General features: G+C 47.5%; 1 protein-coding gene across 1 annotated transcript; it reads right to left on the minus strand.

Moving 5' to 3' along the window:
• Positions 1-236: 236 nt before the first annotated feature.
• On the minus strand, positions 237-19,262 carry LOC128277293 (neuropeptide CCHamide-1 receptor-like). Its single transcript, XM_053015737.1, has 9 exons — positions 18,883-19,262; positions 13,835-14,061; positions 13,639-13,742; positions 13,346-13,561; positions 11,563-11,666; positions 8,073-8,210; positions 7,639-7,767; positions 1,496-1,498; positions 237-333 (listed from the first exon to the last, which is right to left on the minus strand). The coding sequence occupies exons 1-9, from the start codon at positions 19,260-19,262 to the stop codon at positions 237-239; spliced, it is 1,398 nt and encodes a 465-aa protein (XP_052871697.1).
• Positions 19,263-23,658: the final 4,396 nt, after the last annotated feature.

Raw genomic sequence — 23,658 nt, forward strand, 5'->3', positions numbered from 1 at the left:
ACGACCGACCCGCCCTGGCAGGGCGATATCCGGAAGGCGACGGTTGCGGTCGGAGTACGTCGCTCGCAGGTCGACCCGTTCTCCAGCCGTCCGGGTGCTTCGCGGAAACCCTCGAGACCCTCGAGCTCGGAGGCCGCCGGCTGCTCGTTGCCGGGTGTGGTTACTGCCAGCGCTAGCTTTGGGGCACTTTTGCGACGATTGCGGGTGCCGGCGGTCGCTAGCTGGCGGCGTCGCTGTTACGACAGGCAGACCATCTCCTTCTCCGGGCCGGTTCCGTCGGGTTTCGAGCCATTTCCGTTCGGTATCATCACGATCGTCGTCTCCTGGATGTTACTGGCGGCGGGCAACAGAGAGAGAGAATACGAAAATGAAATTAGCAAACATTAAAGGGGAATCAATATTTTGAAGAAAACAATTCTAGGCTGGGACGGACGCAAGTTGGGACCGTGATTTTGGATGCAATACGATAACAGATTGGAATAAAAACATTGCCAACGCAGCGCCAGACGATTGGCTGATGGCCAACATAAGCGTCTCATCAGATTGTGGCCGAGCCAGTGAGCCGAACACTCACTTGTTACTCTGCCTGCCTTGCCAAACATCGTCGTATTCATGGAATTCGGCTATGGAATTCGTTTTGCGGGCTGCCACACTCACGCACGCACACACACGCACCGGGAAAAGCCATTAATCTTGTACGTAACGATGTGGTTTCGCTGGAACTCGAGTTGTTCCGAAAGTTTTCCCAAGCCGGCTTCGGGTGCCGGGTTTCGGGCGGTTCGAAGATACTCAGAAGTGTTATGTGTTCGGATGGAGCCCGGTTTGTCCCACGATTTTGCATTTGAAAGGATAATGACGGTCATTCTTGGTGAAAGGCATAAATTAGCCACTATGTTATGCTACGTTCTGACTTTTATTGGGCTGCAGATTCCGGACATTTCTTGATTATTTATTGGTGCATTTTTTGGCAGTTTAAAAAAATGGTACATCACAACATCCAATTGCAGTGTGTAAAGATTATTTCTTTCCATACGGCGTGACGGCCTCTTGCTCCTTTCGTGGAGCGTTTGGGGGCTCATTTGCTTAACATCCTGGAGTACAGTTTGAGTTCATTGATCCGCGTAATGGGGCGCACAAAACAAGGACCAATTTTTGCGCCCCTTTCTACCGATCATCACAGACCATTGATTGTCGAAACCGGCGACGGAAGGCTCAAATGCCGCGAAAGGAGCAGCGGCGAGCAATTTGTTGTCTATTAAATCGATCAGCACACCAAATGAGCACTATCGGATGCCCCGTTCCGGGTGTCGTTAAATATCGATTCACTGAATCGTTTCATCCTTCCACGGCCGCCCGATCCGCTTCCGGTTCCGACAAGGAGTTGGCGTGCCTCGATAGCGTCACGATTTAACCATCATCAGCCGTACGCGAACCATTAGCTTGCCAATGGCATGCTGGAACGTGAACCGCGTCGTTTGTGGCAGAGATGGCGAACCTTCTGGTGGTGCTAAAGAAATAGCTGCTAATAGTGCTCAATGGTGCTAAGCTAGTTACTCCCGGAAGGAACATCTCTTAAAGGATTTGAACAGGTTTTCAACGAAAGGTTCGCCATCACTGGCCGCTGGGGGCCAACAACGCCAAGAAAGGGTGCAAAGGTTAGTTGGTTTATGATTCCCCATTCCCCGACAGGGCACTACTGACGGCGAGGACATCAACGAGGGCAGCAACGGGCGCGCCCGAGCGAACGTATTAAGCGTAAGGATCAACGTCGTTTGCCTAAATTTAATCAACCAAAGAGATTAGCGCACTACGGGTGCTTCCGCTTCCGCATTTTTCCTGTCCGCTGTGCTTTGTGCCGTTCGCTTGGCCGGCTGGGCATTGTGCTCTGGGAAAGGAAATTAATTTCCGCCATCCTTAAGCCAAATCCGCGCCAACCCAATTGGGTCGGCATCGGGTTGCGTTGAGGGCCCCATTGAGACAATGGGGAAAACGTGTCGGCCAACGGAAAGGCTGACCATCACTCCGGAAAGATCGAAAGCTCAAAAGGAACAGGAATTTGGGAGATCGAAACTTTGGGGCGCCCTTTTCCTAATTAGTGAGTGCTTCATTCAAAAATCTTTCCACAAGCCACATGCTAACTAAATGTAGCTCGCGACCCTGTAGCTACAATGTGCAGTTGCGTACCCTTTTTTTTGAGTTGCAGATCGTGGTGTTCGTGCGGAAACGGGCTTGCAGTTGAAAATAAACTTTTGCAAAGTACGCCAAGTTCGCGTTGTTCGCGCTGGAACATTGACCTTATCAAAGTTTTCCGGCGCCCACGCGCACCTAGGGGCGCGATGTCGAGCAGTGGAAAGGTCAAAACACCGTCCGCCGGGACGCGCATCCGTGCGGATGCGGATATTTATTCACCGTAATCCACCTGTGGAGAAGCGTAATCCTCGATAAGATGGTTTAGCTCCCTGGTTGATGGGAAGCTTGACAGCTTATCGAGCTTGCGGTCGCCTCGACCACGGTGCCTGGCTGGCCTGGCCCCCATTCAAGCGAAACGAAGGTACGTGAGAAAACTAGTCCCGGATCGTTGGAGTGTTTGAAGAGGTGGAACTTTAATTGAACTTTTTCACATCCTTCCTGATCCTTGACCCAAGGGGCTGAGTGACATTTCTATTCTCCGGGTTTCACCCTATTATTGACCGGACTTGTTTCTTTGGCTGATGGTGAACGGAAAGCATTCAACGAGAATCAAGCCTTGCAAAGATGCCAAAGGTTGATTGAAGGAATCCATTGCGAGTAGCAATCAGTCAATTGGTATAAGTTCATCGGTATTTGAATGTTGATCGATTACGATCGACCTAATTTTACTTAAAGTTGCATTAGTTTACTAAGCGAAGTGAGGCGGTGTGTTCTCTTGTGAATATTTCACAAATTTGTGTGCCAATTTCTGCACATGTCCCTTTAGTAACATTCACTGCTACCGGTTGAACGGACATGTTTTGGCTACATAAAATAGCCAAACCACCATTAGGAGCCAATGTGTTATTCGTAGCCCAATTAAGCTGATATTGAAAGGGCTTAGAATTGCATTAATTAATTAGCATGGCCGCGTGACGTGACGCTGTTAACCGCACGCATGTTCTGCACCATCGCGGAGATTGACACAATCTCCCGGAGATAATGCTTTGATATTTTGCAGTTTCAGCTAAAATCAGATTAAGCATAGGGCGGTAGAGTTTAAAATTTAAAATCGATAATCTGTTGGGTTCCGCGGTCGAACGAGCGGTTTTCAGCCTATCGATCGGCTACCTGCAGTGTTGTTTTTATGGATTCCCGTTATTGTTTCCATCGCTTCGGTTGACAGCTACCAGAACCTATGGTTTCTATGGTGACGTGTTTTGTTAAAATCGAGCACCTCGCGTAAGCCATTAACACTTGGGGGGAGGTGCGCTCGGTTAATTATAGGCAATATTAGCAAACGACGGGACATGTCACCGTTTCACCGTTGAAACGCTCAATGGGTGGCTGCAAAAAAACGGCACATGTGGCAAGTCTTTGAACGCTATCGTGCTCAAGGAAGTCGGGTTTTCACGCGGAAATCTCTTTTCATTTCTTAGGCATTTTTCACGCACCGTGATATCAAAGGACCCTTTGATGGCTGTAGCTATTTTAATCAAAACAAATACCAAGAAATGTTTAAATACTTCAGCGCGCCTTCTGTGAGCCGTTTTTTCGGGCGAGTGTGTACGTAATAAAAGCAAAAATGATGTGGATTGCGTTCCACGAAGCGTTACCTGCGTGTGTGTGGGCCGTACTGAAGCAGTTCTACGACATCCCACCGACCACACACACACCGGGAGTGTGTGCGTTCTCTTGATATTCTATTAGGAAAAGCACCGGAGATGAAGCCAATCGAGTGAATGAACGATGCGTTATTCACGAAAATTCAACGAAAATGTGTTTTGAACTAATGGAAAGATTGTGCTGGAGTGATTCGCAGCTTGCTGCGTTCGATCGAAGGCAACAAAAGTTGCTACCAAAAGCTCTTGTGGAAGCTTGTTCGTTGACGTTTGACCATGGCGCACGTAAACATAGAATTTCCACATCTAAAACCCCACTGTTGATTTAGGCAGGCAGCGAGGACGAACCGATTTCAATTAATCGCTCTCACCCGGTGACATCATTAGGCGAACGGGGCGCTACGAAAATTCTCACTTCCCCGTCACCATGGCAACACCGACCAGAATGTGGCTAAGGTACGCTGCCAGCTGGCACGGCGAAGGAGAGTGCGGTGATGCAATAAATAAAACAAATTTGCCAACGACCGACCGAGGCAAGGTATTGCTTGGTAAATCAATGTTTTCGATGTGTACCTTGCGCTCATTTCTTTTTGGGCTTTCCGTCTGCCGTTGGCAGCGCATCGTCAGCGTCGTCGACAGACGGTCACGGTGAGGGAAACCTGTGACGCAATGCTCGTTGGCCCAAAAAAAACTCAACAATAAACCCTCAACGTTACCGCGTACCACTCAGGCAGCAACAGGAGATTGGCGCCATTTTGTAGACCAATCTTACGAGTACGAAATGGAAATTTTACGCGGCATCGAAAGTGCACTGAAACGAGATAAAAGTACTCGACTCGACCGGTCGAGATCGAATCGACCGGAATCGCGGGTTCAGGCGGAGAGTTCTTCGTCATTAAGTTTGTTCGCTCGTTAGAAAGACAATGCCGCGCAAATAGGAAACTTTCCCAATATCCAGGGGTGGTGTTGAGTTCTACTGTTAGCACCTCCCGACGCCTACTTCCTTCCGCGCCACGTTATGAGTTCCCCTTGGAGCGAGGTAATGGTTGGCCCCTTCTAGTGAAAGAAGGTGCAGCTGCTAGATTTGAGCCCGCCCCGACACCGCCGTGTCATAGGCAAACAGAAACGGCGTGAATCGGTAAACCCATCGACGTCATTGCGGGCGACTGGGTGTGTTGGCTTCAGCACCGCGGGGTAGCATCTGGCTGCGGAATGTGGATTTCGCTGACGGGGTGATAGACGGGCAATCAGTGCGAAAAACATGTGCGCCGGAATCCAGGGGCGCGAAACCCTCGCGGATTACGTCAGCAGAGATGGAAATGTATTAGCCATCAGGTTTGGTAATTTGTTCAATTCGCTGGCCCCGTCCCGATTGATTGGGAGCGAGAGCGACGTATTGACGGGAGCTCTTACTACCTGGAAAGACTTTCCGAGGGGCGCGGTCGGTCGCGGTTTTGTATTGTTGTAATTCCGTTCCGACGAACAAGCTTCAATTGCTGCTGATGGCGGCTTGTCCGCGCGTCATGACGTGGAGAGTTATCTGGAAATGGTTTGATTGATGTTCCTCAGCCCGGGTGGGAAATAGACCATTGAGGTCCACGGTAATGATGGGCTGCGTTCAGGCTGTGGTTGCCAAGTTTGTGGTCTGCAGTTTCTTTCAATAGGACACTGAATGGCGTTTGATCGTTACTAGCATTAGCACAATAATTAGGTCCAATATACGTCCTATTATATTGACGTTTATCTAAGACATTCGAGAAAAGATGTCGCTCTTTCTGGGGGTTTGACGTAAGTGTAGATAAGCGACCGACTGCTGATGGAGTAATTTTTTATTTGTCACAAAAATCACACGCCACCGACTGACCGAATGTCGGTGAAGGTCCTACACTTTATCATACGACAAAGACGACACCACAACGGCGCCGGTCTCGCCGATGGTCGAGGCTCCGGGACGTTGGTGAGAAGATGAAAAATGATTCCTCGTACCGTGTTTTCCGCTACCCCGAGGGGGTTTCAGAAAAGGAGCGATGCACCATATGCGTAAGAAAGTGGTCCCCGTCTGGGCGAACGTAATTTGTTTCTTACGCGTTTGATGTTGATGCCTCCATCCGGCCTCAGTAATGAATTATGGCACCAGAAGGATATCGCTCATTTTGTCGCCCGGCCTTCCCCACCCGGACAGTGGGGATGTGCAAATGAAGCGAGAAAACGCTTACTCGGGACACGGGCTTACCAGTAGGTGACGTCCTCAGGACTCTTGGTGCCAGGCGGTGGCAATGGGCTAAGATTTCGTTGCTCGAGTAAATGATGCTGAGTGACTGTTTCATGTTCTTGTCTCGGCCTTTTGCTGGCCGGCGTGATGGCTAACGAAAATGATAGCCTTCAGAGCCTCACTCCATTGCGCCACGGGCAAGTTGAATGCCCGTTTGATAGTAGAAAAAGATGAAGTTATCCAACGAACCAAATCACATGCTGAAACCGAAAACCATCCATCATGGCACATCCCCAAAACATGTCCATAATTGGATCGGCGGAGTCCTCGGTGCCGAGCCGATGCTGAGTATTGTTTTGTGTCCCCGCAGCGTCACCACCGAGTGGCCGGTTAGGATTACTTCTTCCGTTCGGGACGATGGAGGCGCATGGTGGTCCATGTAACATTATGTGTGTGGTTGATGGAGACCAGAAAACTCAACTCCGATCTCCAGGTCTCCAGGGAAGCTACCAGTATTAGGGCCATTATTGCTGGTTTACTAAATTTAAATCACCATAAGCTCCTCTTCCGGAAGCAATTCATGAGTGATGGTCAAGCATATTCGACAAGCCGATTGAGGGGTTCTTCAGAAGAGCGGAGCTGCTCGGTCGTGGTTGGCAGGAAACGCCACATGTTTGCGCAAGCATGTCCTGGAACAATTTTGAAATGTTGTTTGAGTTTCAGTTCGTGCTACAAGGAGTCCGAGTTCGTGGTACCGGGAAACATATTTGAAAATTACACGGAACATGACCCTCAGAACAGAGTCGAGCTTCCTGAACCTATCAAGTGCTGATTCATAACCGTTTCCAGCCTGAAGAGGTACCGGTAGCTCACGCAGAAAGGCAGTCCGATAAGTTTAACGTTGTCGGCAGAGCCGGCCGCTTCCTGCCGGAAAAAGGATACTGCCCCAATGGAGAGCCGTGCTCTCGGAAAACAATTCAAAACGCATCCCGCCCGGCAAGAGGTTTCGATATGCTTCGATGGACAGCTAAACAAACACGGAAGGCTTATCCTGGTGCCGGGTGGAGTTTTTGTGTTTGTTATAATTCCTCATCGGGTGCCACGCATGAGCGAAGTAGATAAGTTTCTCATTTAACGGCTTTTGGCGCCCCAGAAAACTTTTGCTTTTGGCAACAATGCACTCCGTCCTGTGATGGTCCCGTCAGCCGTCAGCTTAATTGTGCGCTGATACATGGCTAAATGGTCATGCTCCGATACTTTTGGGCCTTCAAAAATGATGAATGATGTGAAGGCCCGCCGATGGCCCATGGTGGCAGAAAGTATTGCCGCTAATCCTACTTTAAAATTTATCTAACGTCCCTCGGTTTGACGGGCCCCCCGGGTTTTGGAAAGGATTTCCTTTTTGTGCTTCTACAAATATTTGAGATTTGTTTTAATAAAGAAAAAGGCTTAGTTTTGCAAAATAAAACCTTGGGCCAAAGTCCTTCAGATGGATTGTTATGATTTGGACGGGTTAAAAAAAAAGGATCGGTGGGTTTGAGTCCCGAGACCGGATCCGATGGTGTCAGATGGGCCACCGTCGGTCGGTTGTTCCTGGAAATGATTTAGTCCGCCACTCCAGGGCCCGGTACTCACATTCGTAGCGACTGCATCCGTTTGCTGGTGTACCGGCGGGACATGGTGCTGGTGAGGGACGTATCTCTCGGTGCCAGATTGTCCCCGTGGCGCCTCCGACTGCTGGAGGATCCTTCGCAGAGGAGATACCTAGAAGAGTGAGCAATAATAAAAAAGCGGAAAAAAATATGAAGGACGTCAACGGCGCCGGCGAAAGCACAACCGAACCATAAGGGACGACCGGACCGGAAACAACCATCATGGGGAGCAACAGTCCGCAAAAAAAACACACACACACACACATGGAGCCAGGATAACAAGGAGATAGAGAGAGAGAGACAGAGAGAAAGATCCGGGCACACTTAATTGGAGTCGCATGCGATGATGGATCGGGCGGTGAATCCGTTTTGGTTTGAAGCAGGCACAATGGCCCCGCATCCGGCGAGCTTACGTACCGATTGAAGTGTTTCCGGAAGGCACCACTGACACAGTACAGGGCGACAGGGTTGGCGCAGCTGTTGGCGAACGACAGACAGAAGCCCACTATTCGCAGCACGTGCCAGAAGCCGTTGTAGTCCTCGTTGAAGTTCGGACTGTTTGGGATGATGGGACAAGAAAACAACAGATTGAGCATTATCTCCGGACCCTTGAGACTGTAGCAAAGAAACGGAAGTAAATCATAATTTCTGATAAATTTCTTTGTTTGATATTGTTACTAAATTTTCGTTTTCAGCAATCCTGGAACTTTGATTTAAATAACTTTCATATTCTTTTCTTCTTGCGTCTCCTTAAACTATGCAAAGTGTTGTTCAAAAACTTGTTAGGACTATCCTTATACATTGACATGTTACTGGATTAGGACCCGAGCCCTACAATCACTCGAAAAAATGAGACCTTCTTGGAAGTGTTTCACTTCAAATTTTTCCATCGTGCCTTCTCGGAAAGGATTTCCATAGTTTGATGAAATGAACTCACACGAACTATGTTACAGCATCCGGAGAAATAAAAAGTTCGTTCTTTTACCTGAAGGGACCGATAGGTTGGGCTATTTTGTCGCAAGAAAGAACAAATGAGCAAGGCATCTGATGCTCAACGTATTGCGCATTGCAGACCACAGATCTGTATTGTGGTTGGCCCGAGGGAAACATATTTTTGGAGACAACTTTGAAACGAAACGCCCTTTCCGGAAAATATGAATCGAATCGAAAACAAAATGGTGCCCATCCTTTGTTCATCTTGGAAATACCTGTGGCCCCAGGAATTTGATTCTTGAACATTAACTTTCTAACAGTGCCATATTTTAATTCTTTTTTTCCGAAAATTTTATTAATACAATTGCATTTGGTAGGTGAAACAATAAAAAATGGTTTGCACCTTTAAAAACGTTGTTTATCCACGCAACCGAGATTCCCCGGAATGATAATTCAATTTCGGTCAGGAAGCACACGGAATGCAATCATTTCAAGAGGCCACACCAATAAACACCCGAGAGCAGCGCGTTGCAAATGGCCAGCATTAAGGTGATTATTACGGTTTATCATCCGTTCGCCCGCTCGCCGGCGCTCGGGAAACGAATTCGTTTAATGAAACATGATGAAATGGATGCAATTTGTGTAATAAATTTATCCCGAATCCGCCCTGCTGAGCCATTCACCGAAAAAAAAAACAAGTTGTTTACCTTCCGCGGTGCGGTTTCCATTTTAAAAATGTCCATTAATTCCCTTTCCGGAGCTCCGGGGCCGAAACCGAGCAAACATTTGATTCGCCACAGCGCGCTCGTTCTGTGGTTTTTAAATTTTATGTAAACCGACTTGGACTCTTTCCCGCCTCTCATGTTGCTCCGTCATTAGGTCCATTTTTAGAAACAAAATGCTACGAGCTACCCTCCAAAGTCATTAGGCAACATTTCACGAGATTTTTCCCAAACATCAGCATCGTCATCACCGGAAGAGCGGCAGAACATTAGGAAAATCGCATTGTAGAAAGGCCGGTTGCAAGTTCGTCGAAGTCGTCGGTCAAGAACAAAGGGCTGAGCGTACCCTTTTTGGGTTCCATAATCTTAGGCGGACGCAAATCCGCAAATCACGTTGTTCTCAACGTCTTAACGTGCGCTCAACACATCCATCACACATCTTAGCTGGCAGAAGATGGAGCAGAATGTTGGTCCTCCTCGATCTTACTTCAATGCCCCTGGCCCTCGGCTGAAACATGATGGATGGCTGTCGAGGTTAGGTCGTAGTGACGATCGGTGGCCTTTTGAAATAATAATTAAGACCTTCGGTTTGGAGTTTTGTTACCTACATTTTGCACTGATTTTAATATTTGATGGACTAGGATAGGATAAGTTACCATACCATAAGTTCGGCTGAAGTTCGAGAACCTTCCCATTTTGGCGCCCATTATCATTCCAAAGCGAGATTCATTAAATCGGTGCACTGTTTCACCCAAAACTTGGCAGTAAATTATGTACCAAAGCGAAAAAGTTCCTCCGTTGCACTTGATCTTCTGGCGATGAACTAATTGCACTCCGTCGAGCTGGAGCTTCATTAAATCGTGGCCCATTAGGCCCGGAAGGGCCAAACTTTTTCGTGTGAAACTTTGGTTCCAGATAAATTTCTCCGGTTCCTTCTAGACGGTCTAATGCGATTTTCCTACGACCAGAAACCACCTTTGGGCATATAATTGCAGCTTTGAAAAGCTCGAACCATCCTTCACCTGGTTCTTCGAACGATGGTCCTGATGAAGAAGACCGCGAATCTCAGGAAGGTACGGAGCGAAACTAAAATTCAATTACACTCAAAACCACCATTAGTGTGGAGAGCATTCATCGTTGGCAGACACGCAGCGGGAAAGCATGCCGAACCTTGAAAACATGTTTTTAATTCAAGCCTCAGGCGTTACGCTCTCTATGTGGAGGTTTGTTTTCCTAATGCTCGGAGGGAAATTCTTCGCTAGATCCCGAAATCCTCCTTAAAAGATGCAACAGCACCGGAAGTGCAAGCTCGCGAGTTGTTTGCTTTCGTGCTCGTATGTGTCTTAAGTAGGTGAAGTACCTGTGAAAGGCTGCTGCTCCGTGGCCGTGACCGGATGCTTCCACTCTCTCTGTCTAGGGTTGCATTTTTCAGCGGAAATCGTGGAGTCAGAAAAAAGCCGTTCCAAATCTTCAAAACCAAGGCAGGCAAGCGTAACGACGCTCGTGGCCGATGTCGATGGTGAAGCTAAAATGTTTGTCTTTGCAAAACACAAGGCTCACGGCACGGCACAAGGGGGTGAAGGAATTTGGAACGCTTTGGAAGGGATTGGAGACTGCACGCGGGACTGGGTTCGTGGTTTTTGTGGTAGTGGCACAGCTGCGAAACTTTCCCTTGTCCTGTTTCTTGTGTCGCAAACATTGTTGGCCGCTGTACTCGGCAGCATAATTTGTAACTTTTTGCCCCCTTTGTGGTATTTTGGCCGGAGAATTTACAACTTTCTTTTGCTTTCGGCAAGGAACTATGTGTTTTGGGGTGGAATAAATTCATAAGCAGAAACGAAGATGGTTGAAATCGTTGGACCATTCGTTTTGACTGGTTTGCTTCAACAATGAACTATTTATAAAAGTTCCTTTTTTTTTATTAATTTCGGGATTGTTTTGTTTTTTTATAAATGTTACAAAGTTAGAAGCAGTTGTGAAACTTCTTGTTGTAAAAGAATCAAAGCTTTCAAAATGCGTTGAAAGAGAATAAATTAAAAGCATAATCTTCTGCGACCCTCTGGAACTCGCTGAAGCCAAAACACGGTCTACATCTTCTCCAGAGCCTCCAGAGGGACTCGTGCGATGCAATTTACATTTCCCCTTTTAGCGATTGGATAGTTAAGCAGATGGAAACTAAAGCCCTGCACCGGTCCACAACCCAAGCTCAACAAAGGTGAAGGTAATCCGCACCCGTGCCCGCCAGTACTTACTTGTAATAGAACCACAGCATAAACAGGTGCGATGGCAGGAAACAGATACCGAATATCACGACGAACGCCAGCACGGTGACGGCCACTTTCCGGCGGGCTTTAATCTTTGGACGTTTTTCGGCGCACAGTTTTCCAGATGGTGACGGGACACCACGGGTCAGGGGATTCCATCGGATGCCGGGGTGTTCCACATTGTGTGAAGCGACGATTTGAAACCGGGCGCCGACAAATGGAAAGAAAAACAAAAGTAATGGGAAAAGCGTTAAAAAATTCGGTTCGTGGTTCGTGGCTGAGGCGTGGTGGAAAAACAAAAAATGACTCTGCACAGTTATTTATGTTGGCACTTTCGGTGGAAGTAGAGCAGCGTGATTGTGTACACTCAACAGAGAGAGTCTTCGGACCACGATGTTCGGTTGCGTTTTTGTTCACAATCGATGCGATACCGACCCGGACCGTAGTGTGAGTTTTCTTTGTTATCAACCAGCATAAAGAGCGCTCAGGAGCTTGGTTCTTATTTTAATCTTATTTTTACACGCACAAAACACCGCGCAGGAAAATCGCCTTTCGGAAATGTACGTAATAAAATAACAAATCGATAGCATGGAAATCATGATAAAACATAAGCCGTCTTAATTGAAACGAATTCGATCCGATCGATTCCGTTGGCGAATCCTTGGGCCGGGGGTTGGGTTAAAGGGAAAAAATACCACTCAAATGCTTGCAGCACATAAAATCGCGATCGAACTGTTGTCGCTCGACGACACAAACAACTTTATTGGATGGTACTTTTGAGAATCCATAATGCATAATGTCGCCAGACAGAAAGTGGCCCTGCTCACAGTGCTGGAGCGTGTGAGTCGATGAAAATACCCAGGACAGCTGGGTCGTCCATAAAAGTCATACGCTTGGTCGAGTTTATTGCACATTTTCAAAACGAAAGTATTGATCGCAAGGCACGACACAAGCCCAGCTCATCAACATAAGAAGTACTACCTTCCCTATTAATCGGTAATGTTTTCTGCTTTCGACGATATCAAGATAACCTTATCTAAAAGACGGTATCTTTTAGAGCTAAACTTTACCTATTCTGTACTAAAAATCAAATGTTTAATTTTGAATAGTAAAATTATTATTAACCGATAAACTTAAAAGACATTCGTGTGTCACAGGTCCTGCTTAAGGTTATCGATTGCTTAGATTGGTTAGTAACCTTCGGTAAGGAACCGATCGGAAACTGATGGCATTAACACAAAAATAAAATTGATTTCCCCTTTGGGCGATGAATTTCACACTCTACGCACGTGTGCTTCCGTTTCCGGAAAAACTCATTTCCGTTTAATCTCGACTTTTATCGATCGATCCATTACAGCCGGCCTAGGCGCAACTGCTTGAAACTGCAAGGCCTGCTTTGCTCTGTGGTAAGACTACGGTCCGTTTCTATGCATATTCATCAGCTGAGTGGATGCAAACTCCGTTTCTAGGTGCCAACGGAGCCTACTCTGTCTGGTCTGGTGATGGCATGATACACGATGACGCATTATGCCGTTGGCGACGGATATAAATGGGAGCAACACTCAAGCCTATGCGACCGCACTATAGGGAAAGAAAAGCCGACTTCCTTTCAATTACACGAAGTAATGTTCGTTTTTCGCTCTATGAAAACCCGAGAGCTTTTGCCTGACATGGAAGGTGTGCGGGGATTAGTTTCGCAACCGTCGGCCACTTCTCTGTATTCAGTGTACAAAAACCGACGGAAAGTCCTCCGTCCGTCCGCCAAACTTACCTGCCGAACGGTGCCCTGCATCTCGCCGGGGACGTGCTTGGCGCTGTGGATCAGATGCCTGGCGATGAGCGCGTAGAAGATGCCGATGATGAACAGCGGCACCGCGTAGTAGAGGAGAAACTTGCCCAACACCATACCGCGGGCATACTCCGGGCCCCACTCGTCCGGAAATGGGTAACAGAAGTAGAACGACACGTCCTTGTTGACGATGACCGTCTGTGGAACGCACGGCAGAGATATCGAAAAAGTGAGGACACGAGGCTCCTTTCAAGGGACTTTCGCGCGGCCCTTACCTTAATGTGCGAGCCAACGATGGCCGGTATCGCGAAGGCGATGGCCAGCAACCAGATTAGGATCGCCGTCGCAATGGTCAACCGTGTGGCCCGCCGTCCACCACCTAGAAAAGGATCTAGCACCATGACCATTTGCTCCTTCTTGACTTTTTGCTGTTCCAAAGTGAAAAAAAAAATGTCTCCCACCGGAACTTACCGTGGGCGTGAAACTTCCGGAGTGGGTCGACGATGGCGAAGAACCGATCGCCGGACAGGGCGACCAGCGTGAACACGGACACGCCGATCGACACGTCCTTGATGAACTCGGACGACGTGCAGAGCAGGCTGCCCCAGGGCCACGAGTCGACCGTGTAGATGATGGACGTAAACGGTACGGTGGTCACGATCAGCAGCAGGTCGGCCAGCGCCAGCGACAGGATGTATCTGCAAAAAAAAAATGCCCGGAGACCGACCGGAAAAGGAAGATAATTAATTTACAACGTGCCCTGGTGTGTTTGGTTAGCATCGGGTGCAATTGCACTTTAGAGAAGTGAATCCCCCCATTTTTTTTGCACCAACTCGGCAAGAAGGGCTGCTAATAAAACATGTACGCAAATAAGAAAGGACACGTGCTAGAGCTATCCGGTGGCCGTCGTGTGGTTCCGGTTCACGTTTCACTGCCATAAATGTAAATTATAGTCCCGGGCAAGCTGATAATTGATTAAATTACGTGCGAATGACGTAAGCCGGAACCGGGGAGCGTGTTCGAGGGACTCGAAGGGCGAGCCTGGTTGCAGCCAGTGCAGCCGTGCATACAAATGGAAGGCAACAAACCACGAAAGACGATTGAGTTGGTGGAATTCAATTCGAACCGGAGTTTGGAGAAACTGAAGATTGCAAAACCAATTTGGCCGACAGAAGTTTGTTGGCAGGACCGGTAATATAAATTAGGGTTTGATTCTCTCGAGTGCCTTCAAACTGTTGAATACAGCGCACAGCGTACAGCGCAGATTGCTTTCGATAACATCATACGTTCTTTGTGAATTTATTTATACTTAAGAGTGATGAAGAAAGTTTTTGAAATCAACAGGCCAAAAATTAGTTCCCAACCGGACCGGATGGAATTTCAATCAATAGTCGCCCAGGACGAGCAACGGCAGCCCGGTTGGATCGTGTTTGCGAAAATGCTGGAAAGAAATGCATTCGCCAACGATACAACGCCCGAACGCGAAAGGTCCCCGGACCGGTGGGTAATCGTTGCTCCGTGTCCGGTAGCACTGCACTTCCGGACGTTCCGGATGGGGTGTTTGCTGTGCACACAATCTAAATGGACAAATGCTGTTGTCCAGTGTTGTCCGTTAATCTTATCAGCGGCAGCAGCGTAAAACTGTAAAACATCGCACAGAGCAGAACACAGACAGAGCAGAGAGAGAGAGAGAGCGAGAGAAAAAAGAGTGGCCAATAGAAAACCCAATCATCTCACCAACTTTAACGCGTGTTTACGTGTGCCCGGGAGCCGGGAAATGATGAAAAGGGCGCAGGCAGGGCTTTCGCCCGGGTGCCACCGAGAAGGCGCCTTCGTGGAACCCGGGAGCTCGATGTAAACCCGGAAAAGATCGTAAATTGCATTTATGGTGCTTGTTTATTCGACACGCCAGCCCCTAATGGAACGAGGTGTAAACTAAGTTGTGGTCTAAGCCCACAGCACATTAATTCCGATTGCGGATCCCGGTGCCCCGCCTGGTGACTCATCAGATTCGCCGGTGCGCCTGGGTTGGGCTAGCAATTTTCTTTCATGGAGCTTCCGCGCCGCTGCCGGTTCACATTTAGCAAACCGTTCCGCTAGGCGAAAAGAACGCCAAGGAATTGAATGCAGTTTTCTTGGCTCAGAGTTCTTAGATTTTTTCGAGGCGCTTGTTTTTTTGGCTTGCCGTTTAATCCCGTTGAGGATTTTTTCGAAGCCCCTCAAGTTGTCCTATAATTGGTTCCAGTTCCTAGATGTAACCACTTGCACCAGCAAGATCGGCGAGCTGCGTAAAGTTGCCACCCTTAAGTGGGTTTCGCTCTTAAATCTAAGACCAAATTATGGGAAGTTCGACAAGTGTGTACGGTCCCCGTACGCGTATTCGCTTCTGCTCCGGGCTTATGTCGCAACCGGTGAAAGCCAAAGTTTCCTGCGCAAACACACCACCGGACCCGGAAACACCCGTTCCCTGCTGGGGGAACATTTCCGGCAACTCTTCGGGCGAGACGAGAAAAGAATCCAACACAAATGGGCTTTGGCGCGATGAAGGCGAGAATGGCTGTTTGTGGATAATGAAATATTCGCCTCGACCTCGGACGGACTTCGGTGTGACTGCGGTGTAGGGCAGAAACTTCGGCAACTATTTACGGCAGACCTCTGGACCTGGACCTTGGCTGACTGATTGAATGCCCGAGCCCGAGTCGAAGGAAGTGACTTCTTTACTGCCTTCTCTCTCGGTACGGTCGGTCGGTGTTCAAACAATCGGAATCAATTTACTTTTCGCTTTCGGAGGGCTACGGGACTCTGTTGGAGAAGTTGGGTCAATTTATTGCACTTAGAGGGCTTGCGAGTGGGAATTGTCGTGTTCTCATACGGTTGACAAAAGTTCTCCAGATTGGCTAAACTTATTTTCTGAACTGAGAAAGAGAAACGAAAAATTCTTGGAAATGAATAAACAAATAACATAAAGCTTAACTTGAGGCAGCATTAGATAATTTAATATCAACCGCAATAATAGTAACCTAAGCAAATGGATGTTTTGCAAACAATGTTAAATTTGCAAACAGCTTTTAACATGTCTAAACTTTTTTATACTCAATTATTGAAGAAGGTTCATTATTGTTCGAGGCAAGCGAAAAGCTGCGAAACGGTGGAAAAGTAATCTTCAAAGTCCGACGTAAGCCCCACCGCAAGATGACCACAATCACCAGAATGGCCATTTCAAGTAGACACGGCTGGTAAAATGAGCAAACACAGTCATGCGGCATTTGTTTTATTTAATGTTCTCCGACTGCTCCCCGAGCGTGCCTTCTTGCCACCGTGCCAAGCCGTGAAACGTTGACCGGCGTAATCCGAAGATATGGAAACCACGAGACGCCGTTGATTTATCGTGCCGCCCGCTCGAACGGGAACTTCCCAAAAGCTGTGCCACAAAAGCTACGAGAAAAATTCGGTCAAACATCCGGTCCACTTGCTTGTGGGCACTTGTTTCCTGTGCTGGCGCAAATCACCCCCAAAAGAGGCCACATTCCGTAGCAACCACGGCACCGGCAAGCGAAAGTTGATATTTATAGGCATCATTGACCTGTCAGAAAGTTTAACATGACGCCCTCCCGCGTTGGCCGCGGGCGTTCTTGGTGAGCGTGGTGAAAAATTCTTAAGCCCAACGGGAGGGGTGGATAACGAAGTTGAAGGTGCTTCAGTTCAGAAGGCCGGAAATATATGCACCCAAAGGATGTCTGATGTCGGATCAGATTTATTCGTTCGATTCGTCCGATCGTGAGGAATTTTTGGTCTCCGTTTCGGGAAAACACCTAGGATCGAAGGCAAATCAGAACGCTCCGTCCAAGAATGTGCCAACGAGTGCACGGTGGATTAAGGGCGTAGGGCGTTCAGCCAGTAACACTCCATCCTGAGCAACCGTCGTGTCGTCGGCGAACTCATGAATGGGGTCGATCAGCGGAATGGAAAATCGATTTCTTCTCGGAAGCAGCGTGAACGTCAAAATGCAGGAATACGGGCCGATTCGAAGAGCGAAGAAGAATTTCGCGTCGTTTCTAAGTAAAAGTTACCGTAAAGTATGCTGCCTTATCAAATATGCAGACTATGTTTTTGTGCCAAATAGTTTTGGAACAGAATCTCGGTTGTTTAAGGTGAGGGAATTTGGTTTCAATATTCAAATTTACATTGCTCTTGGTAGGTAGCTGCTATAGTATCTAAATTTCTGTTTCAAGGCTGAATCTGCTCAAACTAAAAAACTTCTGAATTTTATCTACGCCATCATTCTTTATTACTTTAATTTTAGCCGTGTTTTATGTCTTAAAAAATGCACAGTAAATATTCAAACAGAATCGTACGGCAATCCGTTGATATTGTAGATATGCTTAAAGTAACATCTTGCCCTAGGCACGGATGAGTGTTTGAAGGTCTCCACGTGCGAACCCGTCTTGGCACCTGTCCTACATCATTTATGAATCCTTGGACAAAAGTTTCCTTGATATTTTGTATCGCCTTTGGAAGATCGGTTGGAATGCTGCCAACAATTCGCTGCTCGGAGGCGTTCTAAGTTTATAACAATCATTAGGATGACGCCTCTGGGCGGTAATTCGATCAGCTCCAGCTTCCAGAAGAGCGCATTCCTGCCGTCACGTGGGTGAACGCCTCTGGGAAGAGGACATCTTATCGGTAGCTCTTAATTGTGCGTGAAGTCCGGAAATTCCTAAATTGTACGAAATTTCTAGATTCTGTGAAACACTTACCTGGCCAGATTGTGTTTTGGATTAGGAGAAATCGAAATAGACGGAAGCCGTAGGCGCGCGTAGGAGAGGCAATTACTTTACTGACGTCCGGCCTTAAACCGGCCCTTAAGCAACCTGGAACCATCTCGTGTTCCTGTTCGCCTTCTCTTACTTCAGCTTCGTGCCTTGAGTGATGCTATTAATTGACACACGCCTGCCGGAAGTTCTTTGTGTTGAATTGAATTCAAAATGAGCTCAAGACGGTCATTTATCATCATGCCTGCGATGAAGCTTTCAATCAATCAAATTAAAGCTCACCTCCGAAATTTTCAGCTCCTCATTTAGGGGGAAGCTGTTGATGGAACGTTATCATCTACCGAACATTAGCGAGACAACTTGGACCGGTCCACGGACTTATTTTTCATTCAGGTGGAAATTCGTTTACGAAAACTCGAAACATCTCAGCAAACACAGCAGACGAGGCAACGGCATAGAAAATCGTTGATGCATGAAATGGTGACCGGCCCCGTTCGGAGAGGTTAAAGTTGGCGTCAAGTTCGCAGCCGACGGACCAACGTTCGAGTCCTTCACTTTAGTCCGACCGCTACTTAATTACGGGCCACCTCCGGACCTGACCTGGCCGAAAGTCAACCCGCGACGGTTAACCCAACACAATCGAGCGTCAACAACCGTGACCACCGGTGCAGCAATCCGTGGCTGAGTCGTTAATTAAATTCAAACAACCAGAAACCCGGGGGGGGGGGGGGAAACCACGAAACTCACGTGTTGGGGACGTTACGCATGGCCCGGTGGCGCAAGAAGACGATGATGAGGGTCCCGTTGCCGAGCACGCCGACGATGAAGATGGCGGCGAACAGGATGGGCACGATGTACGTTTCCGGCCGAAGCTCGTACGGGGTGTACGGTGTCTCGGTGGCCCCGGCCGTCGTGTTCCAGGCGGCACCGGCGGATCGGTTCGGGTTCAGCAGGGCCTGCAGTAACTCGAACTCGCCGTCGATCGGTACGGCGAACAGCGACGAGTGAGGCAACGGTTGGTGCGGGTTGTATGACGTCTCCTCGTACACGACGCTGCCGAAGACATCGGAGCCTTCCGGCATCCCGAACGGGTCGGTTCCGTTCCTCACCGTGTAATCCTCCATCATGGGTGCCATTGCGCCCGATGCAAGCATGCTGCCGTCGGAGGGTGAGCGAGGTGCGGGTGTGTGCGGTTTGATTAGCTGTCAAACTTCACGCGAACCTTCAACCGCGGTGCCAACATGGAACGACACCAAAGGCTTGCGGGGCGCACAGCTGGATCACGCGGCACCAAGAATGTGACTTCCGAGGATCAGGATAACGGTGTGTAGCGAAGCTGTTCGATGCTTGCAAAGGCGTGAGGGTCTGTGAAGAAAGTAAACGGAGAAATCTACGTTCAGTGTTGGAAATAGGTGAAACGGAGGACTGATATCCCGATGCGGTGGGGTCCTGATTGAAGCTCGAGTTGATTAAATCCTCGACACGACAAACGAGAAATTAATAGCCTCGTTCTGAAGCACTAAGAACCGAGTTACTGGTTTATGTATGGCGTACGTTGTGCAATTTCATGCCATCGACCCGGTGCCCGCCATAATCAATTAGCTTCCGGAAGGAAGAAACCCACCGAGCGCCAGAATGTACCAAGCGCCTCAAAGCGCTAATGTTGACTTTATTTCATTAATGGTAGAAAGCAAGAACCCACCTAAGGTACCGTTTAGTGCATGATGGTGGAAAATCAATGTTTTGCTAAGCTTACCGAGCTGTACAGTGTTCAAAGTTAAATTTAAACATGCGAGGCAAAATGGAGAGTGTAGTGTATGAGAACATGTGACGTCTCAAGTCGGCCAGGTTAACGCTACACAGATGAATGACGTAAACGTTGCTAGGTATATACGTTTCAACTATCGGGTTGGTGAATAAAACGCAAACATGGCCAGAACTTATCCTTCTTTGTCCATGAAGCATATTTATTGCCCAACATGGAAGTAACTTAATTATGAGAATTAAAATCCGCTATATTGTTGATAAAAAAGTTAAAACTAAACATATTTATGAACTAAAAATTGATAAAATAAACACAATACTCATAAAGGCGATTTCAACCATTTTGAACACATTTTTCAACTGCACCAATAACTGATTCACGAAATAGATTTAAAGAACAGATCCAGGGCGATCTGTACACAAATAAATTACAAAAAATGCCGTTCGTAGTAGCTCGATCGTGCCGTAGACGTTCTGTGTCACCCGTTTTATGCGTTAATCAATTTCGGAAAACAAAACCCTTTTTTGGGCAGGAAAAATTACGCTCGTTTCGACAACGAGCCTCGTAAAGCGCCGGTTGCCGGTTGGCCGTAACGGGTTCGCAAACGAGTGTTGCCATTTAACTGATCGTTGATCACCGTCGTCGGGCTACGAGTGTCTAGGAACTTTGCTATAAAAGCACCCCATAAATTACCCTAGCCGGCCCCGTTTTTTGGGTAGGCCTCCACGTGGCAAACAAATCCCAGGCCCCGGGGCTTCAACCGGTACAAAACATAACTTATCGCTTTTCTTTGTAGCCGTTCGCGAACTTATTGCGCCGGCCAGACGCGAAAATGGGAAAACTATTTATCAACGAACGGGGCAGAACAATGGCAACGGGTGCTCCTTTGCTGCACCTAAGGAAGGTCCGTTTGCTTGATTGACGCTTCGGGTGACGACCGGAGCTTCTTATCGCGTCTTCCGGTGGTATAAGCACAGCTCCAACGAGAAGTAAATAAACTGCGCGATTGTTGCTGGTGGTCCGTGGTGCGAACACTAGAGCCTGACTGACTGTCCGAAAGGTGAAAGACGACGATAGTTTCGGTTGATGAGCGCACGAGTTTAACGAAGCTTTTTACGATCACACTCCGTTGATGCTACCCACGAGACGGTCGCGCGTGATGCGAAATTCAATCGAAGGTCTTCGTTGTGTCTTTTGTGTGTTTTTCTCCATTAAAGAGCTTGGAGCTTCTTCCGCAAAAAGGAGCACCGCTTCTGGAGAGGAAAACCGTCCAGCGGTTCCGCTCCGGGACGAACGGACGCCGACAGGACGATGAACTACACGCGCACCGGAGCACTGGTACGAGCCATTTTTAATTACCAGTTCACGATTTTACTACCCCCCGGGGGAAGCGTGGGGCGAGCTTCAAGAGCGTCCAACCCCCGGTAAGCCGGTTTTATGGGGGCAATAAGTGAAACGAGCCAGAAAGCGCCACGCGTCAACGACGGCGGACGTGAGACTCGTCAACTTTAGGGCGCCGTTTTGTTTTTGTTTGATGGTGGCTTTCGACTTCCGTACCCTGCACCTAAAAAGGCAAAATACACTTCCGGGTTACACTCCCGGGGGACAGTTTCTGGGTGAAAGCGCTAAAAAGGCGCTCCTTAAATGTGTCCCTCGAGCACGTAGGTCGCTGCCCCCGGGGGTCGTCCGGTGCACCACTAAAGTGACAATCATGTTTCACACTTTATGGTTTCCGGGTATCCGGAGAGTGGTTCGGTTGCACATCCGGTGGTTAAGACTTTTTAGGGAGGACTTTGGTTGGCACGTTCTCTCTTTATAAACCTCATTGGCCTCATTTGTTGAATTTATTTATTTGCCTTTTGAGTAGATTTTAGGGTTGGCCAAATTCAAGTGTGATAAAAGAAGAAGTCGGTACTTGTTGGACTACCGCTCAAAGCGCGGTTGTTCCATCCTTTAACACGTTTAAATTTAAATTCTTGTGTCGCTAATTTTCTGAAGGGTTTTGCTGGCCTCATCGTTCGGCTCACGTTTTCATCGAAACATTGTCACTCAATTTTCGGCTCATGGTATGGCTCACTTAAACGGCCAGCGAGCGGCAAGAAGTCTGCAGATGAAATTCGAACGAGATAATTACCATCTCGGAGGGCACATCCCACCCAACCCGGTCGGTGCGAACGTGAAACACTCAGATGGTTATGGCCCAAGACCATCGTTATTTTTGGTCGGGCACGGTTCGAACGGTATGCCGGAGGTGACAGAATCCAGCCACTGGACCGTAGGAAATCTCCGCTATTTGGTCATTAATTTTAGGTACTCGTTCATCACATCTCGGGCCATTCATCGCAGAGCATCGCGTTCACGTTGGCACCCGCTGTCTAACGTGGAAATGGAAATTGTGTTCTTCTCGCCCATGAGCTCACGTGTCCGGATTTCCGCTTCAACCACTCCACAGAACGTGACGTTTATCAGAATGGCGGAAACGGGCAGATTAATTTTGCTGACTTGCACTGAAGCGAAGCAAAGCACCACTCGAGTACCGATTATGATGAAGCATGGCTTCTGAGAGTGGTCAGACAAGCGTACCATTTCCATTTGCGGACAGCAATTGCTGGACTAGGGAAACGATTGTTTAATGACACCATTACTGCGTCATATTAAATTTGGAAGGACAGTTTCTCTAATTAACGATCCTTCGGGACTTCAGCACAGTCAAATATTCTGTTAAGGTTTCTTTAACACTAGATATACCACCGTTTTCAATATACCTATTTATACCAGACCAGTCAAAATGACTGGTCATGTGAAAAATTGCTTTTTATGACTTCAAGTGTTAAAAAAAAGTCTATAAAAAAATTAAAACAAGTTTAGTAATGTTAGCTGTAAACGATAAATGGATTTGTATACATTTTAATATAACAGAAAACATTTAATTTTTATCACTTTGTTGGACACAATTTCTACATAAGAACGTTATCTACTACGTTGCCGAACTACATAAGAATGCCTTCAATTTTGCTTGCGTAATTTTCCACTTTTTCCCCAAAACTCTAGAGGCTTCTAACTCTGTACAAATTCGTATATATTCCAAAATAATTGCACACATCAATGGTCTGGAGTGCCCAATCTACTGCCCAATCATATTCTGAGCAACAATTGCCCTTTTTGGCCTAAATTTGTTCATGGAATAAGGGACCAGTCATTTTGACTGGTCATGGTATAAATCTCAAAAAAAAAAAAAATTTTTTTTCCAACATATATAAAAAAAAGTTTATTTGTGAAATGTATTCTATGCTTAGAGCTATTAAAAGTCATAACATCATTTGGGGAAAAAAAAATTACATGTAGTGGAAATTTGCCGTTCAAACTGCCCGACCAGTCAAAATGACTGGTGTGGTATATCTAGTGTTAAAGAAACGCTGATCAATTAACGGGCCTAAAAGGCTAACGAAACCCTAATCATTCCAAAAATTGTTACCCAAAATTAGACATCTCGCAGGATCGATCGGATGGGAAATTGATGAACAGATGGATAGTGTTACATTATGAGCACTTTAGCACTCGCAAGCAGAGAACAGCAAACGGAAGGACGTAATTTATCATTTCTACCCCCGGGCGACATTCGGGTGAGAGACCGGTGATCGTTTGTCAAATATTTGCACACATTAATTTCGTTGACAAGCACCCCCGCTGGACTAAAGGCTAGACGGGCCGGTAAACGATCGGTCATCAAAATGCCATTACGTTCACTGACGGGCGGA

This window comes from Anopheles cruzii, chromosome 2 (genome assembly GCF_943734635.1).
Source record: "Anopheles cruzii chromosome 2, idAnoCruzAS_RS32_06, whole genome shotgun sequence".
NCBI classification, from domain to species: Eukaryota; Metazoa; Arthropoda; class Insecta; order Diptera; family Culicidae; genus Anopheles; species Anopheles cruzii.

Bases quoted from the DNA above. Each gene is read 5' to 3' on its own strand.
- LOC128277293 (XM_053015737.1), bottom strand. From the start codon at position 19,262: ATGATGGAGGATTACACGGTGAGGAACGGAACCGACCCGTTCGGGATG. The intron at 14,062-18,882 runs GTGAGTTTCGTG...TTTTTTTTGCAG, and splicing joins ATGCGTAACGTCCCCAACAC to ATACATCCTGTCGCTGGCGC. The intron at 8,211-11,562 runs GTAAGTACTGGC...CATCCCAAACAG, and splicing joins ATGCTGTGGTTCTATTACAA to TCCGAACTTCAACGAGGACT.